Source organism: Vicugna pacos, chromosome 4, assembly GCF_048564905.1.
Source record: "Vicugna pacos chromosome 4, VicPac4, whole genome shotgun sequence".
In the NCBI taxonomy this organism is placed as follows: Eukaryota; Metazoa; Chordata; class Mammalia; order Artiodactyla; family Camelidae; genus Vicugna; species Vicugna pacos.
Window position 1 is genome coordinate 5,344,132 of NC_132990.1, and position 25,732 is coordinate 5,369,863.

General features: G+C 47.0%; 1 protein-coding gene and 1 non-coding gene across 7 annotated transcripts in view; one reads left to right on the forward strand and one right to left on the reverse strand.

The window, feature by feature from the left end:
- The window catches only part of DAPK1 (death associated protein kinase 1), a 179,868-nt gene that overhangs the window by 67,705 nt on the left and 86,431 nt on the right, over positions 1-25,732 (reverse strand). For all 6 annotated transcript variants that reach the window (XM_072959179.1, XM_072959178.1, XM_072959180.1 and 3 more), the window contains exon 3: positions 20,227-20,448. In XM_072959179.1, the coding sequence (XP_072815280.1) occupies positions 20,227-20,448 (222 nt within the window). The remainder of the gene's footprint in view (positions 1-20,226; positions 20,449-25,732) is intronic.
- On the forward strand, positions 11,487-11,561 carry TRNAA-CGC (transfer RNA alanine (anticodon CGC)). The gene has a single exon. It is a non-coding gene; the product is annotated as a tRNA-Ala (tRNA).

Genomic DNA, 25,732 nt, shown 5'->3' on the forward strand with positions numbered 1-25,732 from the left:
TGTTTCAAATCCCATCCCGTCTACAAAATGCCCATCTGTGTCTCCTGCTTCTGGTGAGAAGAGGAAGGTAATTATTCTTGAGCTGAAACTCAAGACAATGCCCAACTGTGCGTGTTCTGAGCACGTGTACGGGCGGCCAGGCTAAGCTGTGGTGCTCGGGAGGTTGGGTGTATTCAATGCGTTTTCAACTCACAGTGGGTTTATCGGGACATAACCCCATCATCCGTCAAGGAGCATAGCTACACACTGTAAGGCATACGGTGTACAGCCCTCCAGAACTTTCCACATACGTTCCGTTTCATCTACACTTTAAGAACATAAATGGTACCAGACCGTATGCCCTGTTCTGCAGCTTGCTAGCTCATGTCAGCCGTGCCTGTTGGTACAGAGCTCCTGTGTCCTCCTTTCTAGCTCAGAGTTCACTTAGCCATTCCCCGACTGAGGCCTTTCTGTTGTTTCCAGTTTTTCACTGTCACAAACTACAAGGTGATGATTTTTTGTGTGCCTGCTTCCTCTGAAACTGTGAGGGTTTTTCTAGGCCCCAGGACATACAGCCCAGTTTGGAATTTCTGCGTCATGGTCACGTCTGGTTTTTAGAATCAGCTCTGCTCTTCCAGCTGCAGTGGATGAACGTGCCGGGGAACCACGGCAATCACTTGCTCGGTTACTATCACTTTGGGCCAATTTGATGGATGAAATAAAGGAATCACTGTTTTATCCCACATTTTCCTGCTTAGTAGAGAGATGGACTCTTTTGTATTAAAAGACTAATCATATTTTATATGTTTGTCAGCCTTTTGTACTTGAGTGGGTGTAAACCATCCACATCCTTTGCTCATTTTCCTATTGGACTGTCTTTGTTTTTGATTTTAATGGATTGATAGGTGTTCCTTACATCCCCCTCATACTAGACCTGGCTCTTTTAAGATTCCAAATGTTTTCTTCCACTCTGCCATTTCCTCTTTTGCTTGGCTTAAAGTGTTGTTTTCTTAAACAGAAGTTCTAAATTTGGATGCAGTCCAATGTATCACTTTTGTAGAAATCAAGATTTTCTAAACCAAATGTGAGGACAGTGAAACAGCAGGTGGAGTTCAGGAGCAGTGTGATCCAGGGCACAGTACTTAACCTTTCTGCACTTGCAGATACTAACAATGGCTGCTTGTGAGCCCAGAGAGGTAGACGGACTGTCAAAGCTTTTTCCAGGACTACTGTTCCCTGCATGTCTCCACACTGGGTGCTACCTGAGGGCAGCATGACTTCCCATTGAGTCCCTGAACCCATCACAGTGGTTAAGTGGCACTCCGGGAACCGATTATGTGCACCACTTCCCAACTCTACTTTGAGTGACATCATGTCAGAACTGGAGATTGGCCACGGAGGGATCTGTACCAAAGGAGTAGACAAACATTAGCAATCAGGGTTTTTCTTGCCTGGAAAGCCGGTTGTTACACATTTACCAGCACAGCACTGACAGCAATGCCCTGGGCACAACCCTTTCCCTGCACACAGCCTTCAGCTGAGAGCTCCTGATCCGACGCATGGACCACTCTAGACAGAAAATTCTTCTCCGGTACACCTAGTAACACAGGTCCAGACTCTCCCTTCCAGAACAGAGGTCAACAAACTTTTTTCTGTAAACTCAGGACACAGAATATAAGTCACGCTGTGACCTACACAACCATCCTTCCCCCAACTAAAAATGGTTCTCACACAACCCTGGGTCTTTTCTTCTCAACCCTAGGATTCTTCCAAGGTTGTTCTTAAAAGTCAATTCCAAATACAGGTGAAGTGATTTAGGAATGTTTCTAGAATCTGCGTCACTGGGCCTCTGTAGCTGGGATGGGCAAGGACACAACAGCCCAGTTAATGGCAGGAAAAGGTACAGACATCTGGACTGATCCAGATGCTGTGTGATCCAGGGCAGGACACTTAACCTCTCTGGGCCTCTGGCAGAATAAAGATGGCTGCCAGTTCTTTGACCCAACCCACTGGGAGCTGTGGTCTCTGTCTCCTCGCCTCGCACCTGAGGAGGCTCTGCGTCTGCTTGACCAACAGAAGATGCCACAAGTGATGCTGTGTCAGTCTTCAGACAGTGGCAGCTTCTACACCTGTTTGGAATCCTTGCCCTAGGAGCCCCGTTGCTGTCCTGCGGGAGAGCCCAGGCAGCTCCATGTGCACGCAGGCCCAGCGGAGCGGACTGAACTCCTGGCCGACAGTCCGCACCCCCTTGCCCGTCAAGGGAGAGAGTGGTCTCAGAAGGGGTCTTCCAGCCCAGGCAATCGCCCAGCTGATGCCACAGGGAGCAGGGAGGAGCTGGCACAGCTGAGCCCACCTCGTAGATTCATGGTCAAAGCGAAAGACTGCTGCCATCTGAAGTCATTTTAAGGGTTGGGGAGTTTTGCTATGCAGCAAAAGCCATACAGAATGGGGCCTCAGAACCCCACCTCCTTGGGCTTTTGGGAGGATTCAGTGACATGACGTATATCATGTGCTTAGCTCAGTGCCTGGCACATAAAAGGTCCTCAATAATGAGGATGACTATTTAGGAAAAAACACAGCTGCTTGCATTCCCCTCCAGGGACAGGGGACATGTTTAACTTCGTTATCTTAGAGGGTCTGCGCCTCGGGCTGAGCTTCCTAAAGGGGCTGATGTATTTCATGGCTTTCATTTCGTTAAATGAAAAGCACTTAGCACGGAGTATAACATAAAGCGGTTGCTCTGGAAACGTCAAAAATCTTTCAGCTGTGATGCTCAGAAACTTTCACAAAAGCTCTAACTCATTTCACACCTCCACTCCCCGCCCAGCCTGCAGCCCACCAGGTAACCCCTGCACCCAGGTGGCTCCCCCTCCTGGGCACACTCTTCCAGAATTAACCATTTCACGTCAGTTCTTTTGCCTCCAGGCGCCTCCAAGATTCAAGAACGCCTGACTTATAACTGACAAGAAAACCTGAAATGGTATTGGGTAAATGGCGAGCTGGTCTAGGTGCTTTCAGAGACGTATGCTTCACGCACCAGGGAACAAACTTGTTAGCTTTGCTGGCTGTGGCAAGAAAAGGAAGATTCCAGCCTTGCATAAAGCCATGCATTTGGAAACAAGATAGGATCCCCAAATGCTCCCTTGCCTCAAAGATCCGGTCTTCTATTGTCATGAAGGACTAATCTGTGAAGCTGGGTTAAAATATGGCCTCTGTGGAAAAAAAAATGAAGTCTTTAAAGCAATCACTTTCATTCATGAATGAAAGCGCAGAATCAGGACTTTCTTTCAGTAACCACAATGGAGACAGGATGCTGGACTGGTAAACAGAAAATGCTTCGCGGTTTATCAGTACAGCAGGCACGACACAGGGGACCAGACCACATCACTCAGCCGCTAAGGAGGTGGCCGTCGTTGCGGACACAGCGTAATGAGCGACTGTGCTCCAGCCCGAGTGGTCCTCTGACTCACCACCCCACCCCCTCACGCTGAAATGACCACACGTTCAAGTTCAAGGCCAAAGGAGAGACCTGCAGTTTGCTGAGCAGACTGTCAAACAGGAGGCTGCAGTTCTCAGCTAGACACAGTGCTAAAAAAAAAATCCCTATTACTTTTTAATTGAAGAAGCTCTATGTGGAATATAATGAGGCATTTATAAAACAAGCCAACAAACCAAAACCATTTTGGTTTCTCTCTTCCTCTCTCAGGAATCAGAATCTATTTGCCCTCCACCATTGACAAGATCAAAATTATTACGACTCTTGAAAATACGCTACCGGTGGTGAGCAAACTTATGGGTACCAGGTACTGCAGGACGTCTTAACGTAGGTGGTCATCACACCTACCGTGGATTAACATAAGCCACAGCCCTCCCACCCCCAACTCCAAGCACCCACTCATTTTCTGATTGCCTGCTTGCATTTTCTCCCATATTGGATAGAGAGCAAAGGGACGTGGGAAAGAGGAATGGATGGGGGAGGAAACGGAGAAATATGCCAAGTAGATAAAATCAGCTTAAAGCTTCCAGAAACCTCCTAGAAACAAAAATGATGGAGTACAGCCGTCCAGGAAGGAAGACAGGAAAAAAGTGTAAAACAGCAAGAATGAAAACCGCTGCAGAACAACGGCTCGATGTGTTTCCTAAATAATTCCACGAGACCGAAGGATGCTCTCGGAGAGAGGAAAGGGTGTGCGTGCTGCGAGCCCAGCATGACGTCTGGAGGACGTCGGGATTCTGAGTTAGAGGTGAGGAGCCCCAGATCTGGAGGCATCAGGCCTCCGTTCTGATGGGGGGGGGGAAGGGAGGGGAGAACAGGAGAGTCAAAGTGTCCGCTCCAAGTGAAATTATAAACAAATTCAGATGAGAAAAGAAAAAAAAATGTGACAATATACACATGTTCATGTGTAACTGAAAAATTGTGCTCTACACTGGAATTTGACACAACATTGTAAAATGATTATAAATCAATAAAAAATGTTAAAAAAAATCATTCCAGAGAATTTCACCAAAAAAGAAAAACTCAAGATACTCTTTCTTACTAGGATTTATCTCTTTTATTCCAGAATTTCTTCTTGGATTTTACGAAAGACTTCTTTCTGTAAAATCAAAATGCTGAGTTGTCGTATCTTCCCGGACAATAAATTTCACAAAGCTTGTGTTGGGGAAAAAAAAAATTCAGATGAGAAAAAGCAGACAGTAGCACGTGAGAAAGGGGAGCCAAGGTCAGAGGAGAGCCTCAGCCATTGTGCTGGGGATGCAGGGTGGATTTGAAACCTGAAGCACAAGTGGTCCCCATCCGTCCCCATCCTAAAGATGGCATGTAGTCCTGGCCCCCCACTTCAGGAGAGAGGCGGAATCTGGAGAATATTTAGGAAACACGACGCCAACAATGAGGGTGATACACGTGAGGTGGATGGTAAAGACTGCCCATCCCTGAGGAGCTTAGTGAGGCCAGGAGATGCAGGGAGGCTGAGCACCGGTGGCCCCAGGGATGCAGGAATCCTGGCTGAGGTGGTTGAGGCAAGAAGCCCACTAGAAAGGCCACATGTGGCCTCCTGGGCACTGTGTCCCCGAGTTCACTGGGTTATCACAGATGGGGCACAGGTGTGCACAGGTACAAGGGCCCCAGCCCTCAGGTGTCTGGAGTCCAGAGGTGTCTGGAGTCCAGAGATGCCTGGCTAGACCCTAAGGATGGTTATCCTCAGCCACGAAGAGCCTCATCTGTTTACCCCAGGGCTTCCCGAACAGGCACCTGTGATGTGCACTGGGTCACGTGACAAACGGGATGCAGGCACCCTGTAAGTTGAGGGGGTGGCGGTGGGTAGAGAAAGTGCTGAGAGACAAGCTAGCCCCTCCTCCTGACATGTCCACACAGACTTCTTGAACTAGAGCACGTACTCATGTAAAAGGAAACAAGAAACTCAACAGCAAGACTGCCCACAGCCTACGACAAGCCTCTTTCTTCTTTAATGGCTCCAGGCCAAGCTTCGGAGACCCACAGAAATAATTAGGCCGGTCAAAAGTGGGGCAAACGGAAGAGCCGGGCAGCCGGACCCCTCTTCAGCCTGGGTCATTATAAGCGGTGTGAGAACAAAAGGCCAGTGGGAAGGAAACCACGCTGGGACAGCCAGAGATGGAGGTTATTCCAAAATCGAGGGCTCGTCCCGTTGCAAAGAAGGCAAGGCTATTATCTGCGGAAGTACAGGGATCCAGCCCCTCCCAGTCCTCGCCTGGCTCTGACAGCGCAGCCCACGGGGCTCAGGTGAAAGCTGCTGATGGCTGTTGACCGCCTGGAAGTCCCGGGCTGGAAGACCCCTGGCCCATCAGATCGGGGTACCGGCTGATCTGAAGGACAGCGTGGGCCAGGCTACCCCCAGGCGTGGAAAGCTGTGATTTTAAATGGGCATAACTGCAGGGAGGGTATGGCTCAAGGGACAGAGCACATGCTTAGCATGCGCAAGGTCCTGGGTTCAATCCTCAGCACCTCCTCTAAAAAGAAAGAAAGAAATAAACGTAATTACCTCCCCACCCTCAATTAAAAAAATAATAAAATTTAATGGGCGATGCACAATGGTCCTCCCATTGAGTTGGAGGATGGATGTGAGGAGGAAGAGGCAGAAAAGGTGAGAGGTGACCTCTGGGCCCAGCCGGTGGGGATGCTCTCAGATCACGTGCTACCTCAGCCTCAGCTTCCCTACTCCAAGCTCCAAAGAACCTGGCCACGGGCACAAGACAGAAGGGGAGTCAGGGGCAGAGGAGGGGCATGAGTTGAGTGCCTCCTACTGGCCACCTCGGCTTGTAAAGGGAGGAAAAGGAGCAAAGGCCTGAAACCAAGAGCAGAGAGCCAGCCCCGACCAGAGGCCTGGAAGAAAGACGGAGATGGAATCTGGATCTTCCAACAGCGTGGTCAGCCGGGGGCCACGCCAGGCTCTGAGCAGGGCCAGCTCTCTGCAGAATGCTAAATGCTATACAGGGCAAAGGTGACCTGTGATCGTAGGAAAAGCTTTCTTTCTTCATTTGCATAAATGTTTACTGAGTACCTGCCACGTGATGGGTTTTATTATACCAGATGCCAATGACAATCAGCAGCTTTAATTTTAGCCACGTACATCTGATCATCATTGGCGTCTAGCGTCACAACATCAGGCATGTTGTAGGTTCTCCACTCTGTCCCTCGGAATCCCATCAACTACCCTTCCATCCTCCTCTTTCCTCACCCCGTGCACCCAGCTTAAACACATGGTCCTATTAAGGCACGAGGTAGAAATGAGCTAAGGTGACAAGCCGCTCTGTTCTCAGGAGTGAAGGCAACTTTCACAGGTCACAAATGATACAGTTTTCGTTTTCTTATCCGCATCACCACTGTCGTAACTCTAGAAAAGCCCCTTACTGCTGCCCATCAGGACCTCCCCGCTGGTCCCCTTGACTGAATTCGACTTCAGCTGCTTTTATCAGGCACTGACTGTGCGCTACTATTCTCACCCCCTTCTGGATGCTTGAGACAGAAAGACAAGTAAGTGAAATACTGGCACATCTCCGGAAAAGCTCACAGTCCATTATGGGGAACGACACATAAACATCTCAAATATAAGACAAGTGCTATCATCAACACACTTCTCAAAGGCGATGAAAACACACATAAGAAAGCAATTAAACCTAACTGGGGCGGGTAGGAAAGCCAAAGAGTGTGATATGCGGGCTGGGCTTTGACAGATGAGTAGGAGTTCTCCGGGTGGACAAGCTACAGTGTGAGAGGCAGAGGGTGCAGCACAAACAATGGGTTTGGGGTGCCTAGGAACCTGGCAAAATCTGCTAAAGGCAAGAGATTCTCTGTGAACCATGCATCAGGCACAGAGGCAAAAGGGGTGCAGGGGAAGTGGCTAGATGTAAAAAGGGAGCTGGACATGGGTTCAAAGATCCTACACCGCTCTCTGGATCGTGGGCTTCATTCTGTGGGCAGGAGGCAGCCATTAGAGATGTTTCTAAGGCTTTACTGAGACATGAGAGACAAGACACACACCATACCACTGACCTTTTTTAAAGTTTATAATTCAGTGTTTTTTTTTGTATATTCACAGAGCTGTGAAACTATCACCACCGTCTCATATTAGAACATTTTCATGGCCCCAAAAGACTCCTCGTTCTCTGCCACCAATACCCCACCTGCCCTAGGCAACCACTAATCTACTTTCTGTCTCTGCAGATTTGCCTGTTTTGGACATTTCACATTCATCACATCATACGATATGTCATCTTTTGAGACTGGCTTCTGTCACTCAGCATAATGCTTTAAAGCTTCATCCATGTTGTAGCGTGTCCTACTACCTCAGTCTTTTCTCGTTGCCAAGTAACAGTCCCTTGTATGGATGTAACACACTTTGTTTATCCATTCATCAACTAATGGGATTTTATTTGTTGTTTGGGGCTTTGGGGGGGGATTTGGTTTGTTTGTTCGTTTATTTAGTGGAGGGACTGGGGATTGAACCCAGGACCTCTTGCATGCTGGCACACACTCTACCACCGAGCTATACCCTCCCCCATGCTGGGACATTTGGATTGCTTCAACTTTTTTGGCTATTGTGAATAACACTGCTGTGTACTTCGTGAATAAGTGTTTGTGTAGACATGTATCTCCATTTTTCTTGGATACAATCTGAGGGGGGGGGAATGCTGAGTTATATGGTAGCTCTATGTTGGAACATTTTGAGGAATGGCTAAACTGTTTTCCAAAGCAGCAGAACCATTTTATACTCTCATTAGCAATGGAATTATGTTACATTACATTGCAATCGCATTGCAGTGTGATATTCTGCAAAATGTTCCAATTTCTCCAGAATCCCCACCAACATGTGCTATTGTCTGTCTTTTTTATCATGGCCACCCTACCGGGTATGAAGTGGTCTCATGATGGTTTTGATTTGTAGGGATATCTCAGGATGAATGACCTTGAACATCTTTTCACACGCTTATTCATCAAAGAGTTTTCAGCAAGAGAAGTAGCTGTTTTATAATAAACCTGAGGGTGAGTTGGACGGGAGAAACACTATAGAGGATGTTGTCATAACTCAGGGAAGGGTTAACGAGATGCTGGACCAGAAGAAAGTATGAGAACAGTAATAAAGAGAGGATTCAGGAGCTCCTTCAGAAGCAGAACCCACAGCACTTGATGGAAGACTGGCTGTGGGGCACAGTGCGGAGTGAGGGGAGAAGGGAGTGGCAAGGTGGTGCCAGGGCATCCAGTCTGGGCAACCAGCAAGACGGTGGTGCCGTGACGCCACCGTCTGCTCTAGCGCGGAGAGGGGAGAAGCAGACTGGGGAGGAGATTATGAGTTCAGTTTAGGACACGCTAAGTTTGAGGTACCAGGGGGAGATCCGTTTGGGTGGAGACGCACAACAGGCAACTCGAGAAGCTATTGTGGGGCTGCAGAGAGACCCAGAGACACAGTTGTTGGGAAATCAACACATTGAGCATGATGGCTGAGTGTCACAGGTTGCATATAGATTAAAGAAATTTGCAAGTTAGGAAGCTTTGGTAGGAGTTCTTTCAGCAGCAAGGAGAGAAATCGAAGGCAGATTAAAGTGATCTGAAGAGGGAATGAGAGTCCAAGGAGAGAAGGGGACAGGTACAGCGGGCTTCCCATCTCCATGGAAATCCTTCCCTCCGCATCCATCAGACGCATGGATGCCAAGGAGCATCAAGACAACGCCGGTGCCTTCAGAGAGGGGCCCAGCACTCTAAGGGTAACAGAGGCGGGATGTACACAACTCCCCTGCTGAGCGAGTTGCCCTGGCAACGGAGAACCACTGCCTGTCAAAGAGCCAGGACTTGGAGACTTGCCCTCCGTGTCTCACTCTCTTCATTCCAATGGAGTTTTTAATAAAGTAAAAAAAAAAAAAAAAAAAAGAGGAAGACAAAGGGAGTAATGCTTCAAAAAAAGTACTTCCTTTTTATGAATTTGTGATGGGCACACAGCCTTTGAGATCAAATAGATTCTAACGGCCCAGTGACTTATTGGTATTTTTCAGGCCTGGAAAGATTTCTTAAGAGGGTGCCGGGCAATTTGGACGGTAACTACTCAGTGTCAAAAGGACCAGAGGATCAAGAAAAATCCCTCTAAACCCAGAGCAAGATTCTTTTCTATTTACCTCTCCAGATCCACGTGCTACGCTTCTCCCTCCAGTGCTGGCGCAGGAAGGCTGCTCATCGAGAATGAATGAAAGGGGTCCCTTGTCACTTGACTGCTCGTTTGGTTTGGCCAACAGGCGGCACCAACAGGGAAGGAGAGGTCAACCCCACTCCCCCTGCCAGCTTGCCACAGGTGGGCCGAGTGCCCCTACGAGGGCTCAGCGCAGGTCAGGTGTCCTTCCCTCTAGCAAGTTATCCCTTCCAGGTTCCTCAGGCCACCCCTCCCCTCCCCTTCAGATCTGAGGGTGATGGGGGCACTGTGCTGTCACTGCTAGTCCCAGGGTGCGTGCTCGTCACTTGCTTCCTTTAACCCTGGGACACACATTTCCTAATCGTCTCTTCATAAAATGTTCTTCAAATTTCACCACTTGTGTGTGCCATCTGCTTCCTGCTAGAACCAGACTGACTCAAACCCTGATGTTGAAAGTTGTATACCTTACCCTCTAAGAGACTTAGTCAAGAGTATGCTTCCTGAAGCCCAAGCAAGTAGTTCAGCATCTCACCAGGAAAAGTGGCTCCGTCAGGGGTCACCCGCCGCTTCAGATGCACATGACCCTTCCAACCCATCGTGATGTTCTTCTGGCTCCACGTGGACTTCGCACATTTTATTTTTTAAATGGAGGTACTGGGGATTGAACCCAGGAGCTCGCATATGCTAGGCATGCGCTCTACCAGTGAGCTATACCCTCTCCCAACCCCTGCACACATTTATTGGACCTGAAACAGTCTGACTTGCTGTGGGAGCCAAAGCAGGACACAGCCTTGCCCTCAGAGAAACACAATGACGGGGGCAAATACGCACGTGCTGCTGTAACGTCGGAGCCCTCACCAAGCCATCCTGGACGCCATCGTTCCCGTGGGAACCTGTTTTCTGCTCTCTCCCAGCATCATGGGAATGCTAAGAAATGAGGGGCAAGAACCACATGGCTGCCAGAGGAGCAGCACTGAACAGAGAAACGGAAAGGTCCTCAAAGTCCAGGGTAGATTTCAAAAGCTGCTGCGTCACTGTTTTCAAATTGAGGAGGAGCCAATGTGGCTCTCGAGTCACTGGGATTTAAATTTGCTGCCCCAGGAGGTGATGGTCCAAGGTGACTGCAGCCCGCGGTGGGGAAGAGGGTGAGGGGAGCTTGGAATGCCCTCCCAGCTCCAAGGTGGTCTTTTTGATTCATCCCCCTTCCCCTCAACCCCCAAAGATGACGGCTTAGGAAGGACGGGCAGTAGACCTTGGAGGCTAAGTCCTTCCGGGCTCAGCAGAACTTCAGGGCTCAAAGGAGAAAACTCCTTCCCCGAGAAGCTACCGTCTGAGATTTAACACCCAAGGACTCGAGGCAGGGGCTGACTGATGCCCAAGAGTCCAAGTGCAGCTTCCCTCTCTTCTCCAAGGAAAGCCTCTCTCATCCTTTATCCTCTCTCATTTTGCAAAGATCCACACCAAACTGGACGTGCCTCAGAAGGAGAGAACATTCTACCCTCTGTTTCTGAAATGATCAATTTTACTTGAGTTTTCCCATCAAAATATTGCGTGGGGGGGGGGATATTCTGCCATTGAGGGAGGACCAGGGCCGTTAGCCCACATCTCACATACACCTAATTTCATCAAGACATCAGCGTTTGCGCCTCCCTGTAGCCACGCCTGGCATCTGCATCAGTTTAGAGACTGGAAAGGAAACTGGCATTTCAGGATGGAACAAGCCAACACCGACTGCTGCCCTGCGAGAGCCCTGAGGTTCTGCATCTGCATTAGAGCGGTTTTGACCACGGTGATAAAAGGTTACACACATGAAAAAAAAAGTGGCTAAATGTAAGGAAGTGAGGTAAGTGGGGAGGGTGTAGCTCAAAGTGGTAGAGCACATGCTTCGCATGCATGAGGTCCTGGGTTCAATTCCCAGGACCTCCTCTAAAAAGAAAATAAATAAACCTAAATACCTCCCTCCCTCACAAAACAAAATAAATAAATAAACCCAACTTTTAAAAAAAAAAAGTAAGGTAATATTCAGTTATTTGGAAATACAAATTGAGAGAAAAAAAGCAGTATCAGGTTGTTTCTAGAAGTATTTGTATGTGGTTTTTAACAGCATTTTGCAATGAGGCAGCGGGGAGGCTCCGAGGGGCTCATGGATGGTCTGGCGAGATTGTTACTGATCTGCCCTAAACACTAGCCTGGTAAGGGGATCCCACCCATGGCCTGTGACCTGGGTGCTCTTTCTTCTGGAGCACCAGCTGGGGGCGAGTCTCCCCAGCTTCCTGTCTCCAAAGCTGACCCCAACCACCACCCTAGAATTCTGGGCGCACCGTGCCTAGACGTGGGTGCCGTATGACCAGCGTGGAGAAAAGCCGGGCAGAAGGTTTGGGCTGAGCCTGGACCACCAAAATGCCAGCCCTAGGCCTGGGAGGGGCCTGGGCTCTGCGGGTACAGAAGCTGAGAAGTGCAGGGAGGCTGTGATTGTGACTGAGGTGGCCTCCATCACGGACAGAAGAAACCAGAGCAGCAAGGAGAGGAAACAGAGCAAGAGGAGAAACCAGAATGTCTGAAGGGTCAGCTGAAGCTGCAGTTCCACAGAGCTCCCTTCCGTTAGGTCCTCTTGAAGCGCTGGTTAGGACAGTGGTTGACCAAGACAGGAAGAATAATGTCTGTGAAGCGGTTGCGAGTTTCCAAGAGGAAGCGTGACCAGTTCCCAGGGATCTGCAGTACCCCAGAGCATCACAAAGCAGAATCTGTGGTCCCCGGGGAAGGGTTAAGACTAGCGCATCACTGAGCTACGGAAGTCTCGGAGGCTGGCTGGCAGGCCAGTTCACCCCAGTTTACCAAGCTCAACAATCACACGTCTTTCCTGGAGACAAAGATTTCAAACACTCACTGTCTGCCATTCACATGTACAGCACAGAGAACATCGAGCCGGATATTTAAAGTTACGACCATATAATAAGAACACATCTATGAGCTCACAGATACTACATGGTTTATTTTTATGATTTTCATTGTCTCAATTTTTCTAACACCGTCTGGAAATCAAATAATCCACTTAAGTGAGTAAAAATGCCCATTTAATAAACACTAAGGAAACACTTTCAACCAATCTGGCAAGAAAGAGCGTGGGGGAAGACATACAGACAGGTTTTATTTCTCAAGAGAATGTCTGAGTGGAAAATAACCTATTCTACACGATTTAATTCTGTTGCGAAAGGTTGAGACTGTTGCCAAATGCATTTCAGATCTCTGTTCTTGCCTAATAGTAGGTATCTGAGCAGCCAGATGCCAAAAGTGTAACCCAGAACAGTTCTTGAAATTACCTTTGTGAATAAAAACAAAAGTTCAAAAAGTCAAAAGAGCTGGCTCGAGCTCAGAGAAGACAGAATAAATGTTAACAGGGAAAAAAAAAAAAAGGTATTTAAGAAATCTGAGTGTGCTTGGGGGTGGGAGACTGAAAGGCTTCCCGCATCAGACACACCTCATTTACCAGCATCATTTATGTTCCTACAACTGCATTCAGCTTAGCAAGACTTCTCCACTTTGAAGGTAGCTTGAAACCATCACTTTAATCACTGCATTTGCTTCTTGAAAGGCTCTTGCAATTCTGGATTTGCTGACAGTGCAGCATGAATTCATCCACATACACCCACTGTGCTGATATACGATGAAAAAAATCATATTTATATTCTTATTAGTTTGCATCCTGGTTTAGCTACGAGAGAGTGAGCCAACTTCACAATGATCCCGCAGAAAGTGATCTAACATTACACAAGTGCTTGAACATAACTTGGCAGTTGTTTGCAATGAACAAACTGAATTTCAGAAATTATTAACTTAGACAAAGTCAAAAAACAGTGCTAAGAAAGGAGGGTTGTTGTTGCATAGGTGTAGAGTTTCCACTTTGCAAGATGACGGAGCTCTGGAGATCTGCTGCACAAGGCGAATATACCTAACACTGCTGAACGGTGTACTTAAAAATGGTTAAAATGGTCCATTTTATGTTAGGTGTTTTCCACCGCAATAGAAAAGTTAATAAAATTTACCTTTTTAAATTAAAAAAAAATAGAATGCATTATTCCTTCCATGCCCTGTGCTGGGCTACAACCACAGTATATTGCACTAATTAAACTGAATTTCCTGTGACAAGAGAGAGGGAGAGAAGGAAGAAAAGGGGAGGGAGTGGTTACTCTGATTTAAAGACCTGCCTTAAATTCCAAGCAATGTAATAGAAAAAAGCAAATTTGACTCCATATTAGATCTGTTCTTTTGGCTTTAACCCTGTGCCCTGTTTTCTAGGCTTCAGTCTTGCTGGTTCTGCACTTTTTTATAAAAGAATATTGACTATAGCCTGAAATATACAGGATATTCTATTCTCCAGACTTCGACCTTTAAGAATATTAACACTTTTGCACTCGTAAAGATACGCTGCAGAATGAAAAATAACATTTGTTTTGTTGGAGGTTTTACAGGGGCAACATGACCTGACCCACGTGGACAGCTGCAAGAACAAAGGGTGCCAAGAACAAAGAATTCCTACACCCAGAAGTCTGCAACAACCAACCACATCCCCTCCCCTTTTTAGTATAACAGGAGCCTGAACTCTGACTTGAGTAAGATGGTTCTCCAGGACATTAGTCTGCCATCTTCTCAGTCTGCCAGCTTTCCAACACTTGCTTGCCTCAACACCTTGTTTCCCAATTTATTGGCCTTTTGTGCAGTAAGCAGAGCAAGTTTGGACTCAGTAACAGCAGAACAAACAAAGGAAAATTTAGGGCCGGAGAACCCCAACTGGCTTGATTTCTTTGGAACAATGCACTAAGCCACAAATTACGTGGCAATTCCAGGATTTTCCCTTTGTAAAGATTAATAAGGTAACCTTTCAGACAGATAATCCAAAACTTAGGTGACCCTCCCGAAGCAGAGGTGATGAGGTGATGGCCACTCCAGCCTTAAGGTAGAATCACCCACCCCTTCCAGCCCTCTTCTGCCCAAGCCTCCTGCAAGGAGTAAGATTCCTGCATCCCAGGCTACCATTTCTTTTCAGCTAGCTTACAGAATTTTACATGTCAGTGGTTTCCAGTTCTAGCAATGATAGTTTTCTTTTCTTTTGTTTAATTGAAGTACAGTCAGTTACGATGTGTCAATTTCTGGTGTACAGCCCAGTGTCCCAGTCATGCATATGCATACATATATTAGTTTTCCTATGCTTTTTCATTAAAAGTTACTACAAGATATTGAATGTAGTTCCCTGTGCTATACAGAAGAAACTTGTTTTTATTTAAATCTATTTTTATATACAGTAGCTAACATTTGCAAATCTCAAACTCCCAAATTTATCCTTTCTCATCCCCTTTCCTTGGTAACCACAGGATTGTTTACTATATCTGCAAGTCTGTTTCTGTTATGCAGGTGAGTTCATAGTGTCCTTTTCCCCCCTTTTTTTTAGATTCCACATATGAGTGGTATTATATGGCATTTTTCTTCTTCTTTCTGGCTTATTACTTCACTTAGAATGATGATTTCTAGGCCCATCCATGTTGCTGCATGGCATTATTTCATTCTTTTTTATGGCTGAGTAGTATTCCATTGTATAAATATACCACAATCTATTCAACTAGTGCTTTGACATTAGTTTGCTCTGGCTGTTATAACAAAGTACCATATAATGGGTGGCTTAAAATAACAAATATTTATTGTCTCACAGTTCTGGAGGCCAGAAGTCTGAAAACAAGGTGTGGGCTTATGGTCTTAGTTTCTTCTGAGGGCTTGGAGGGGAATCTGTTCCAGGTCTATCTCCTAGTAGCTTGTAGGTTTTGTTTGTTTATTTGTTTAGTTTTTATGGAGATACTAGGGATTGAACCCAGGACCTCATGCATGCTAAGCACATGCTCTACCACTGAGCTAGACCCCCATCCACTTCTAGTAGCTCGTGGGTGCATTGCTCCAATCCTCTTATCTCCACATGGCCTTCTCCTTATGAGGACACCAGTCACATGGGACAAGGAGCCCACACTATTCCCCCTCCATGACTCATTTTAACCAATGACACCTGCATCCACCCTAATCCTAAATAAGGTGACATTCTGAGGTAGAGAGGCTCAGGATATCAATATATTTTGGGGGTTACACAACAGCATATTTTGGGGGGACACAATTCAACTTGTAACAGCTTCTCAAAAGGGGAACCCCATACTAGCAACAGCATCACCTGGGAGCTTGTTTAAACCATAAATTCTTGGGCCCCACCCTCGACACACTGACTTAGAAACTCTGGAACAACAGCAAGATAATGTATATTTTAACAAGCCTTCAGGAGATTCAGGTGCACACTAAAGTTTGAGAACCATTTTTAAACTCTACATTAACCGTACATTAAAAAATCATTTTGTAATGCTACGTGTGTATCTTGCCTTTTCAACAGAACTGCTAGCCTTGGGGGCTGTCTCTGACTATACTGATCCCATGTTGCTTCTCCCACATTAGTAATCAACTAATGCTTACTGCTTACATAAAACAGGCTAGAATCTAGAGTTCTGTGACCTTCAGGTTGGTTTTATATTGTCTGATCATGAAAGCTATGAATTAACTGCCAAAATTAAAAACCTAAATACCAGACTGTTCTTGAAAAAACTGCAAGATCTACCAGCACTGGATCCCTAATCCCACATGGCAACAATCAACTGATGAGTGGCTGCCCCCCAAGAGGTGGGGCACAGAGTTTCAGTTAGCCACAGTCCCCACCATTCCCTGATGCCTACCCAACACTGAGGCTTTATGTAGACCCACCTCGCTCATTTACATCACCTGTCTGGCCCCTAAAGGCTTTTGGATTTGACCCATGTCTGATCAGAGGAAACCTGAACTATCCACAGCCTGAAATATTTCGCTGTTTCCGAGCAGCAAGTTGAGGAAGAAAGCTGTAACAGATCAGCTGTGGGAAGGTCGTTTTCCAGTAGAGTGTGTTGGGGGAAAAGTCATTCTTCAAAACTACTTTTAGAGCTTACAGAAATTTTAAAGGGTAGACTATGGACTAGGATTTGACAACTGTGCCTTTAATGCAGATACCAAGTAGCTTCTGTACAAAGGACAGAAAAGATACCACGTCTGTTTCTCACCCAGATCACTGGAGGTGGCTCATGAAATACTGAGTAGGGAAGCGGTTTGGGGGTCTCTGTCTCAGTGGTAAGGACAGGCCTGGAGTTCAGGGGTGGAAATTCATCCAACCACATGGAGACAGGCTTCAACAGGGAAACAAGCTTCATCAGGAAGCCTGCAGGAAGCTATACTTGCCATGGAGTTCATCCCAAAGCAGTAAATGAAAAAATATATCCACTCAAAGATGATCATTACTGAACCAGAGGATACAGACAAGGGGCCACTGTTACACTGCAGGGCTGTTTTCTGACAAATTCTTACATTTTATTCTCTCTTTAACAAACACTGTATCTCAGCAGTACTGAGAAAGGAAAGAGGAGATGGGATAAGTCACTGGTGACTCAATCTTCCTTTAAAGCTGTTAGAACGACAATAATTTTCTCAAAGGCAAAGATGACTCTTTCTCTGGGGCAGATCTAATATTTTGAATAGTCTATTAAAAATTACAGCACCTCTTCATGGCAAAGTACCTGTGGATACAAAACGGGGCAGACTTGTGACATGAAAACAAGGGTGAACGTTCCCTCCTCAGGCCTTAGTCCCCCTGTACTAGTCAGGGTTCTCCAGAGAACCAGAACCAACAGGATGTACATATACAAAGAGAGAAAGATTTATTTTTAAGGAGCTGACTCACACAATCATGGAGGCTGACAAGGTGAGTCGACAGGACCCAGCTGGTGACGCAGGAGATCCAATGTTTCACCTCCAGTCTGAAGGCAGGAAAAAGCCAATGTCCCTGCTTGAAGGCCATCAGGTAGAAGGAATTCCCTTTTATTCAGGGTAAAGTCAGCTTTTTTGTTCTATTCAGGCCTTCAACTGATTAGACGAGGCCCACCTACCACTGGCAAGGGCAATCCGCTTTACTCAGTCTACTGATTCAAATGTTAATCTTACCCAGAAACACCCTCAAGACACAATCCAGAATAATGCTTAACCAAATGTCAGGATACCCTGTGGCCCAGTCAACTGACACATAAAAGTAACCACCACCACCCTTCACATGCCTGGTGGGTGAAAAGGCAGAGACAATCAGCTCACAGGGGATGCTGGAATCTGAGGAACAAATACCCAGGGGAGACAAACATGCATCTGACCCTGTGGGGAAGGGGCCGTCTCCTAAGGCCCCTCCTGCCCCTTCCACCTAACAGCCACTCTTCATAAGCTTGCTCAGTTCTTTTTCAAGGTTGCCAAGCAATGAACCACGTAAAGCACCTAATAGAATGGTTACAATTAAACATAAATACTGGACGGGGGAGTGCCAAGATGGTGGAGTAGAAGGACTGACTATACTTCAACCAAAAAACCCAAAAAACAAATATTGACGATAACAAGTGCTGATGGAGCCACTGGACGGGTTGTAAAATGGTGCAGCTACTTCAGAAAACAGTTTGGCAGTTTCTTCTAAAATTAAACGTGCAGTTACCGCATGACTCAGCAATCCCACTCCATGGTATTTACCCCACAGAAATGAAAACTTATGTTTACACACAAGCCTGCATGTTTATAGTAGTTTTCCTCATGATCACCAAATACTACAAGCAATTCAAATGTCCTTCAGTGGGTGAAGAGATAAACACCACACAGTGGAATACGACTCAGCAGTAAAAAAGAGCAAGGGACTCTCATGCACAAATCTTCAACGCATTACGCTGAATGAACGAAGCCAGTCTCAAAAGATTGAATACTGTATAATCCTATTTATATGATTTATGAAGAGACAAAACTACAGTGATGGAGCCAATGACTGCCAGAGGGCACGGGGTGGAAGGTAGGTGTGACCATAAGGGGCTAGTACCAGGGAGTTTTGGGGGTGATGCGACTATTCTGCATCCTGATTTGGGTGGCAGTTACACAAATCTACACGTGTTAACTTTCATAGAATTATACAACCCTCCTCCAACATCAAATTCACTGTATAATTAAAAAAAATTTTTTTAATCAAGTGGTAAAAAAGTAACTGTATGACACCCATCTTATACATAGGATAAATGCACCTAAGGGAACATATCTATGGACTAGGGGTCAGTCCACAGAAGCTGAACCCAGAATTTACATGAGCAGGTTGCAATAACTTACAGGCATCATTTGTCTATTTTGGTATATAAAGGGGATTAATGACATTCTTGGGCTATTCTCTGAAAAGTCAAAACAGTTGTGATCTGTATAATTTCTTTCTCAGGAACTTTGCATTCATCATCTCTTATAACAGCCTTAAGGGAGGAAATTTAGTCTCAGAGATGATAAAGGATTTGCCCTCGATTTTGATCGCAGTTCTGTCTGGTTTCCAATAAAGCCACAGCAAGGATTATAATGTGATTCCGCTCCTTTCTCTGCTGAAGCCTGAGCAGGCGCCTTAATCCTCTGTGGTCTTAAAGTCCTGCTCTTCCCATACAGCAGTGGTTCTCAGTGAGGGGAGGGGGGAAGGGAGATAAAAGATTCTGCCCTCAAGGGACATGGGGCAATGTCTGGAGGCATTTTTGGTGTCACAGCTGGGGAATTTGGTGGGTAGAAGCCAGAGATACTGCTCAACATCCTACAATGCCCCCTGAACGAGGATTTATGCAGCCCAAAACGTCACCAGTGCAGAGGCTGCGAACTTCCTAGAAACATGTATTAAACACATCCATGAGCCAGACACTGCGTACGCCTAAATTCTCGTATCATTTATCTCCTCAAAGCAAAAAGGTAGGTAGATGAGGTAGGTATTACTGACCCAAATTTATAGTTAAGAAGGTTGTTGCTCGGATGCAGAAAGGAGTGTACCCAGGTTCCCGTGACAAGACAAGGATCTGTGAGCACCCCAGGCCCTATGACTGCAAAGCCAGGTCCCCACAGTGCGGTGGCCCGGGGTTGGGCTGCGTCCTCCATAAACCTCCCTTCACTTCCATCTCCTCTAGTCTCAAAAATCACCTCTTGGCCCTAAGAGATCTGCAAATAAGGGGGAGCTTCTGGGCTGGTGGAAGGGCACATCCGAATCTAGGGCTCCAGGAAACGGGTGGGGTCTGTCGTCACTAAGAACCACCCGATCTTGCTCCATCCATCCCTCCCTCTGCCCTCAGAGTACTAATGTCTCCTCCATCCAAACAGCCCAGAGACGCTCCCTGCTGCGCGTTCCTGGAGGACTTCCTCTCCTCTCCCGCCAGCCAGCCCACAGCCCACGCTGCTGGACTCATCACAAGAAGCGGGGCCGCCAGGCAGAGCGCCAGGGACAGAGGGATGCGTCCCAGCACAACGTGCTCCAATCAATTTCCCACAGTAACATCCCCGATGGGCAGGGTGTGCCCGAGAACATAAGCTAAACGCTTCAAAAACAAGTCCTATAATCGCCCCTGAGTGATTCCGGTTCAATTTTACCCTTTCATGTAATGAGTGCTGACAGCAATGGTGAAAAATCCTGCGTGTGTGTGTGTGTGTGTGGCCCCGCCACTGCACTCACAGTTCCAGGATCAGGATGACATCCGTCTTGTTCTCGTAAACCTCGTGCAGGGTGATGACGTTGGGGTGCTGGATCTCCTTCAGGATGCTGACCTCCCGCTCGATGTCCTCCCGGCTCACACCCCGCCGGCTGGATTTGGTCCTCCTTTTCTTGATGAATTTGGCCGCATACTGTAGACCGGTGCTTTTCTCACGGCATTTCTTCACGACTGCAAACTGCCCACTGAAGAGGGAAGGCGGAAGAGAGCCCGGGTCATTTACATGCATTCACACGTTCTTTATTGTTCACTGAAAAGCCAGGTGTGGACAAGGACGTGGCACAGGGCAGGGCAGGGGGAGGGGGGACAACAACAGAATTGTAAACGGGAACGTCTAAATTGTGGGAAATGGACAAATTCAAAAGATGTTTCTTACTATATTTCAGTTGCATTAAGCTTGTTCCTCTACGAACAGTGTTGCAAAGAATAAAAATTCTTTTCATGAATTACATTTTATCCAACAGACAATAATGCCTCCATTTCTCTGCTCTCATCCTTCTCCCCATTTCAGATTCAGGGCCCAAGGAAGGAGCTCCCTTCTTGACCTCTCTTCCAACAAGCTCTAGGAAAAGCAGGGATGAGGACCAGGGAACCGGCAGAAAAATATACAGGGCCCTGCCTTCAGTGACGTATTTCTGGCACAGTATTTATCAGTTGAAACGCTCACAACAAGAACAACAAAATACAGGCATACCTCACTTTACTGTGCTTTGCTTTACGGCACTTCACAGATACCACAGTTTTTACAAATTGAAGCTTTGTGGCCACCCTGTGTTGAGCAAGTCTGTTGTCTCCATTTTTGCAACAGCATTTGCTCACTTTGTGTCTCGGTGCCACATTTTGGTAATTCTTGTAATACTTCAAACGTTATTATTATTATATTTGTTATGGTGATCTGTGACCAGAGATCCTGGATGTTACTATTGCAAAAACATTATAACTCACTGAAGGTTCAGATGATGGTTAGCATTTTTTAGCAATAAGTTTTTTAAAATTAAGGTATGTGCATTATTTTTAAAGACATAATGCTATTATTGTACAGCAAATAGATGACACTATGGTGTAAACATTAACTTTTATATGCACTGGGAAACAAAAGAATTCGTGTGACTCAGTTTCCTGCCGTGGTCTGGAACCGACCTGCAGTATCTCTGAGGTCTGCTTGTGTATACTTTGTTCATGCTATAGGGACTGATAAGCCATATGCACTAGACATGTGTTGGTTCCTTCTCCAGCATCACCTCTCTCCTCTTCCCTTCGCAACAACATCTATCTCTAGGGATCTTTGGTTCTGGGAAGCAGACTCCACCCCCAATTACAGACACAGATCCTGTGACCTAGGCTAAGCCAATCAGTGCACTGTATTCTCCCAGCTCCAGTGACAGGCATATGACCTAAGTTAGACCTAAGTAAGAATATGGAGACAAAGTTTTTTCTGAGACACTTTGATACCCCTCCCCCCCACCAAAGCTGCTGCCGGTCATCTTGGGACCACTCTTGATCTAAAGCAGAGGTACAGCTGGCAAAAGGAAAGAAACCAAGTCTGCGGCAACACTATGGAGGGGCTGGATCAACCCTAACCTGAAGTCATCTACTTTCAGATTTTTCAGCAAGATAAGCCAATAAAACTCCCTTTACCGCTAAAACCAGTTTGATATGGGCTTTTTATTTCTTGCAGAGGGAAGTATTCTAAATTCAAGAGCATGCAACCAGAGCCTCCTACCCATGTGTAAAAGAATACAATAACCGAGCTTAACGCAAAATAGTAAGGTGACTATATAAGCAGGTGAGACCTTGAGAAGGAAGTAGGCTACCCTGAAAGCAAGTGCAATACAATGCAAAGCGTTTCCTGTATCAATGCTGGCACCTCGCTTCCTCCCTCAAGTCCACATTTTGGTAATTCTTGTAATATTTCAGGGCTGATCCACCCATCACAAGATCTGTACGTTTCTTGGCACCTGCTGGGGAACTGCTACGTGGAGAATTATCACAGTTATTTTTAGCTAGCTTTATTCCCCTCACATGAAGACAAAAGCGAAAGAGAAAAATCAAATTAAGGCTAATATTTTGATGGTAAAGAATGGATACTTTCACAACGTTACTCATTTAGTTTAGCAGTGGGAGGCCAGTGAAGAAAAAACAGATAGTGAAGGATTATTTTTATAGTAGTGTCAATTTTTTTCTTGCATGACGGGTTATTAATACCTTCTTTCCCCCTGCAGCAGGATAGTGGAGAAACTGAAGGATAAATCACATCGCCACGCTAGCACCTTTGCCTGTAAACTCACAACCTTAACATGTCATGCGATCCGTTATGACTTTATTACAACCATTTTCTGATTTCTCTGGGGAGTAAAGAATTGGGCTTTCTCTCTGGTGGGGGGCGGGGGTGAGCAGCAGAGAAGATGGGGCTTACAGAGAAAAGAGGAAAAACAGTGTGACTACAAAACGAAGTTAGCTACTGCTTTACAGAGTTCAGTGACGCAGTGCTTGTAACCCCCCTCCTCTCAAAGGCAGTCTCATGTCCCCACTAAGTGCTCTTGAGGGACCCAGCCTAGGACCTCCATCCCAAGGCAGCCTAAGCTGCCAGGAGCTGGGCCCGTGCACCCATCTTGCAGTCACAGCTCCTTGTCTCGGGGGCTGGAATGGCAGACACCGGACAAACCCAGAGGTTTGAATCATGTTTCTTTAAAAGACAAGACCAGGAGGGGTGTGTCACCCAGCTGTAGAGTGTGTGCTTAGCATGCATGAGGTCTTGGGTTCAATCGCCAGTATCTCTATTTAAAAAAAAAAAAACCAGTTGGACAGCTGCAAATATTTAAATGTAAGCCTGAATTCAAAGACTATCCCGAATGTGTTTTCACATTCCATGCTCACCTACCCTAAGGGCTGGGTCAAGGTGCAGTTATAAACATCCTATGTGCCAAGGCCAGGAGTGTGTGCACAGATCTAAGCTGACCGCGATGCTCAGGTTTGCAGCGAAACATCTGGAACCCAGTCCCTCACCAGACCATTGATCCCACACTCACACTTCAGGGTCCTCTCCAGGGGGGAGCCGGCGGGAGAGGAGGGGATAAGAGGTCGGCAGGTGGAAAGACCCCCACAGCCCTGTTCAGAAGACATGATTCTGGTGCCCTAGGGCAGCAGGCTAGTGGCCTGGATAACTCTGGCTGCAGAGGGTCAGACGAGGGTGTAGAACGATTCTGGGAAACACGTTCTCGACCTATCTCAATGCCACCTCTTTAAAGACACCTTTCCTTATTTATCGCCAACTCCTCAACAATCAGCCTCCCTGCCTCCTGGTGCAACCAGCGCCCTCTCCCGCACCCGAGTCCACGGGGCATCTCATACCCCTCTGGGGCACTTGCTGTTTTCTGCTGTTTCCCGTTTCTTGCCCATTTCCACCCCTCCGAAGCCCGTAATTCCTTCAGGACAGCAGGCTGTCAGGTGCATCTTCCGCCCCCCGAGGCACTGGGTGCAGAGTCCCTCCAGGAGCCCACTCACAATGCTGATGTTGTGCTCTTGAGCTCTGGATCTATCCCCCAAAACACCAGAGGTGCTATCCTGAACCTGCCTCCCTGTAACTCCACAGAGCCGTGGGGCGTCTAGGGGCACAAACGACCCGTGTTTGAGTCTGGGCTTCAGTGCTTAGTAGCTGTGTAACTGTGGGCTTACTCACTACTTAACCACTCGGCCTCAGTTTCCTTATCTATAAAGTGGGTATAATATAGTGCTTGCCTGGGAGGGCTGTTGGGACGGAGGGGTAAGGATTAAATGAGCTAAGACAGATGCATCAAGGGGTTAGAACAGTACCCAGCGAGAGTAAATCTTCAATAACTGTGAGCCAGTGTCTTCCACAACTGGAGCTCCTGTCGTTCACTCATGGTTGCTAAAATCTCAGAGCACTGCAGTATTACCACCCAAATGTCACCTCTCACGACTGCCTGGGGGAAAAGAGCCCTAAAAGGAAAACCAAACCGAAACACACACACGACAGGGCTGCACTCTGTTAAAATGTGTAAAACTGGTGGGGAGGGTAGAACTCAGTGGCAGAGACATGCTTAGCGTGCACGGGGTCCTGGGTTCAATCCCCAGTGTCTCCATTAAATAAATAAGGAAACCTAATTACCTCCCCTCAACAACAACAAAAATTAAAGAAATAAATAAACCTAATTATTTCCCCCCCAAAAAAAGAACAAAAAATAAATAACATATTTTTTAAAAATAAATAAAATGTGTAAAACTACTGCCACATCTGGCAGCTGGCACCCGCCTCCCAGCACATCATCCTGTCCTCCCTCCTCTCACCGCCCCACCCCGGAGGGAGAGCAGGTGCTCAGGACGCCTGCTCCCTGCAGCTGGCTCTCCCCTAGCGCCGGGGACCGGGTCCCAGCTGAGCAGGGGCGGGCGGGAGACGTCGGGTGGGCGCTGGGTGCCGTGCCCTTGCCGGTTCCACAGTGTCACCCCCTCAGGTGGCCAGTGGGCTGAGGACAGACTTCTTGGAGAAGAGACCCATCTCTAAGCACTGGGATTTGCTGTGGGAGGCCGAACTGATGTTGGACTGTTGGTTAACTGCATCCTTCCCGTCCGGGGCCGCTGGTCCTCGGGCCCCAGCTCCCTCATGCTCACTTTCCACCCTGGAATCAGCCACTCTGTAGGAGAGCCATCTTCTCACCCTTCTGCCCTCTCCCCACAACTGAAAAAAACAATTTGCTTGGAACTGTTTTTGGCAAAGGCTTTTGAATCGCGGGCTCCCGGAGTCCCACCCTGAGCCAGCTTCCAGGGTGAGCTCTGAGTAGGAGAGTAAATGCAGACAGAGAAGCAAAGCCACCACCGCTGCCCACGTGGGGGGCCGCCTGACACTCCAGCCCCTACTGTGACAAACACAGGAGGCTCCTCCAGGAAGGACACCCACACAGGCTGCAGCGGCAGTTCAACGATGGGCAATGTAGCTTCCTTACAGGAAACCAGAAACTCACTGTAGACTAACATTTAAACTCGAAGAAACACAGGGCAGGGGGGGCCTCAGTTTTTGCAGGATCCATATTCGCGAATGCACCTACTCGCTAAGATTTATCTGTAACCTACAAATCAACACTCATGGTGCTTTTTGCAGTCATTCCCGGGTTTGAGTAGCTGGTTGTGGATGCGCACGTCCCCAGCTGAGGTCAGTCAGCTCTCATACTGCAAACAGCATCCCTCTCGTGATCTGTTCAGTATCACCTTTTAAATTTTTTTGCATTTTGTCTTTTTTGGTAATTTGGCCATTTACAATGGCCCCCAAGAATGGTGCTGAAATCCTGGCCAGTGTTCGTTCAGCACAGAGGCTATGACACGCCTTACAGAGAAAATGTGCATTAGATGAGCCACATTAGGCGTGAGTGACAGTGATGACGGCCGCTGAGTTCAACATGAATGAATCAACAATATATATAAATAAGGTGCCTTTGAACAGAAACACACATCAAA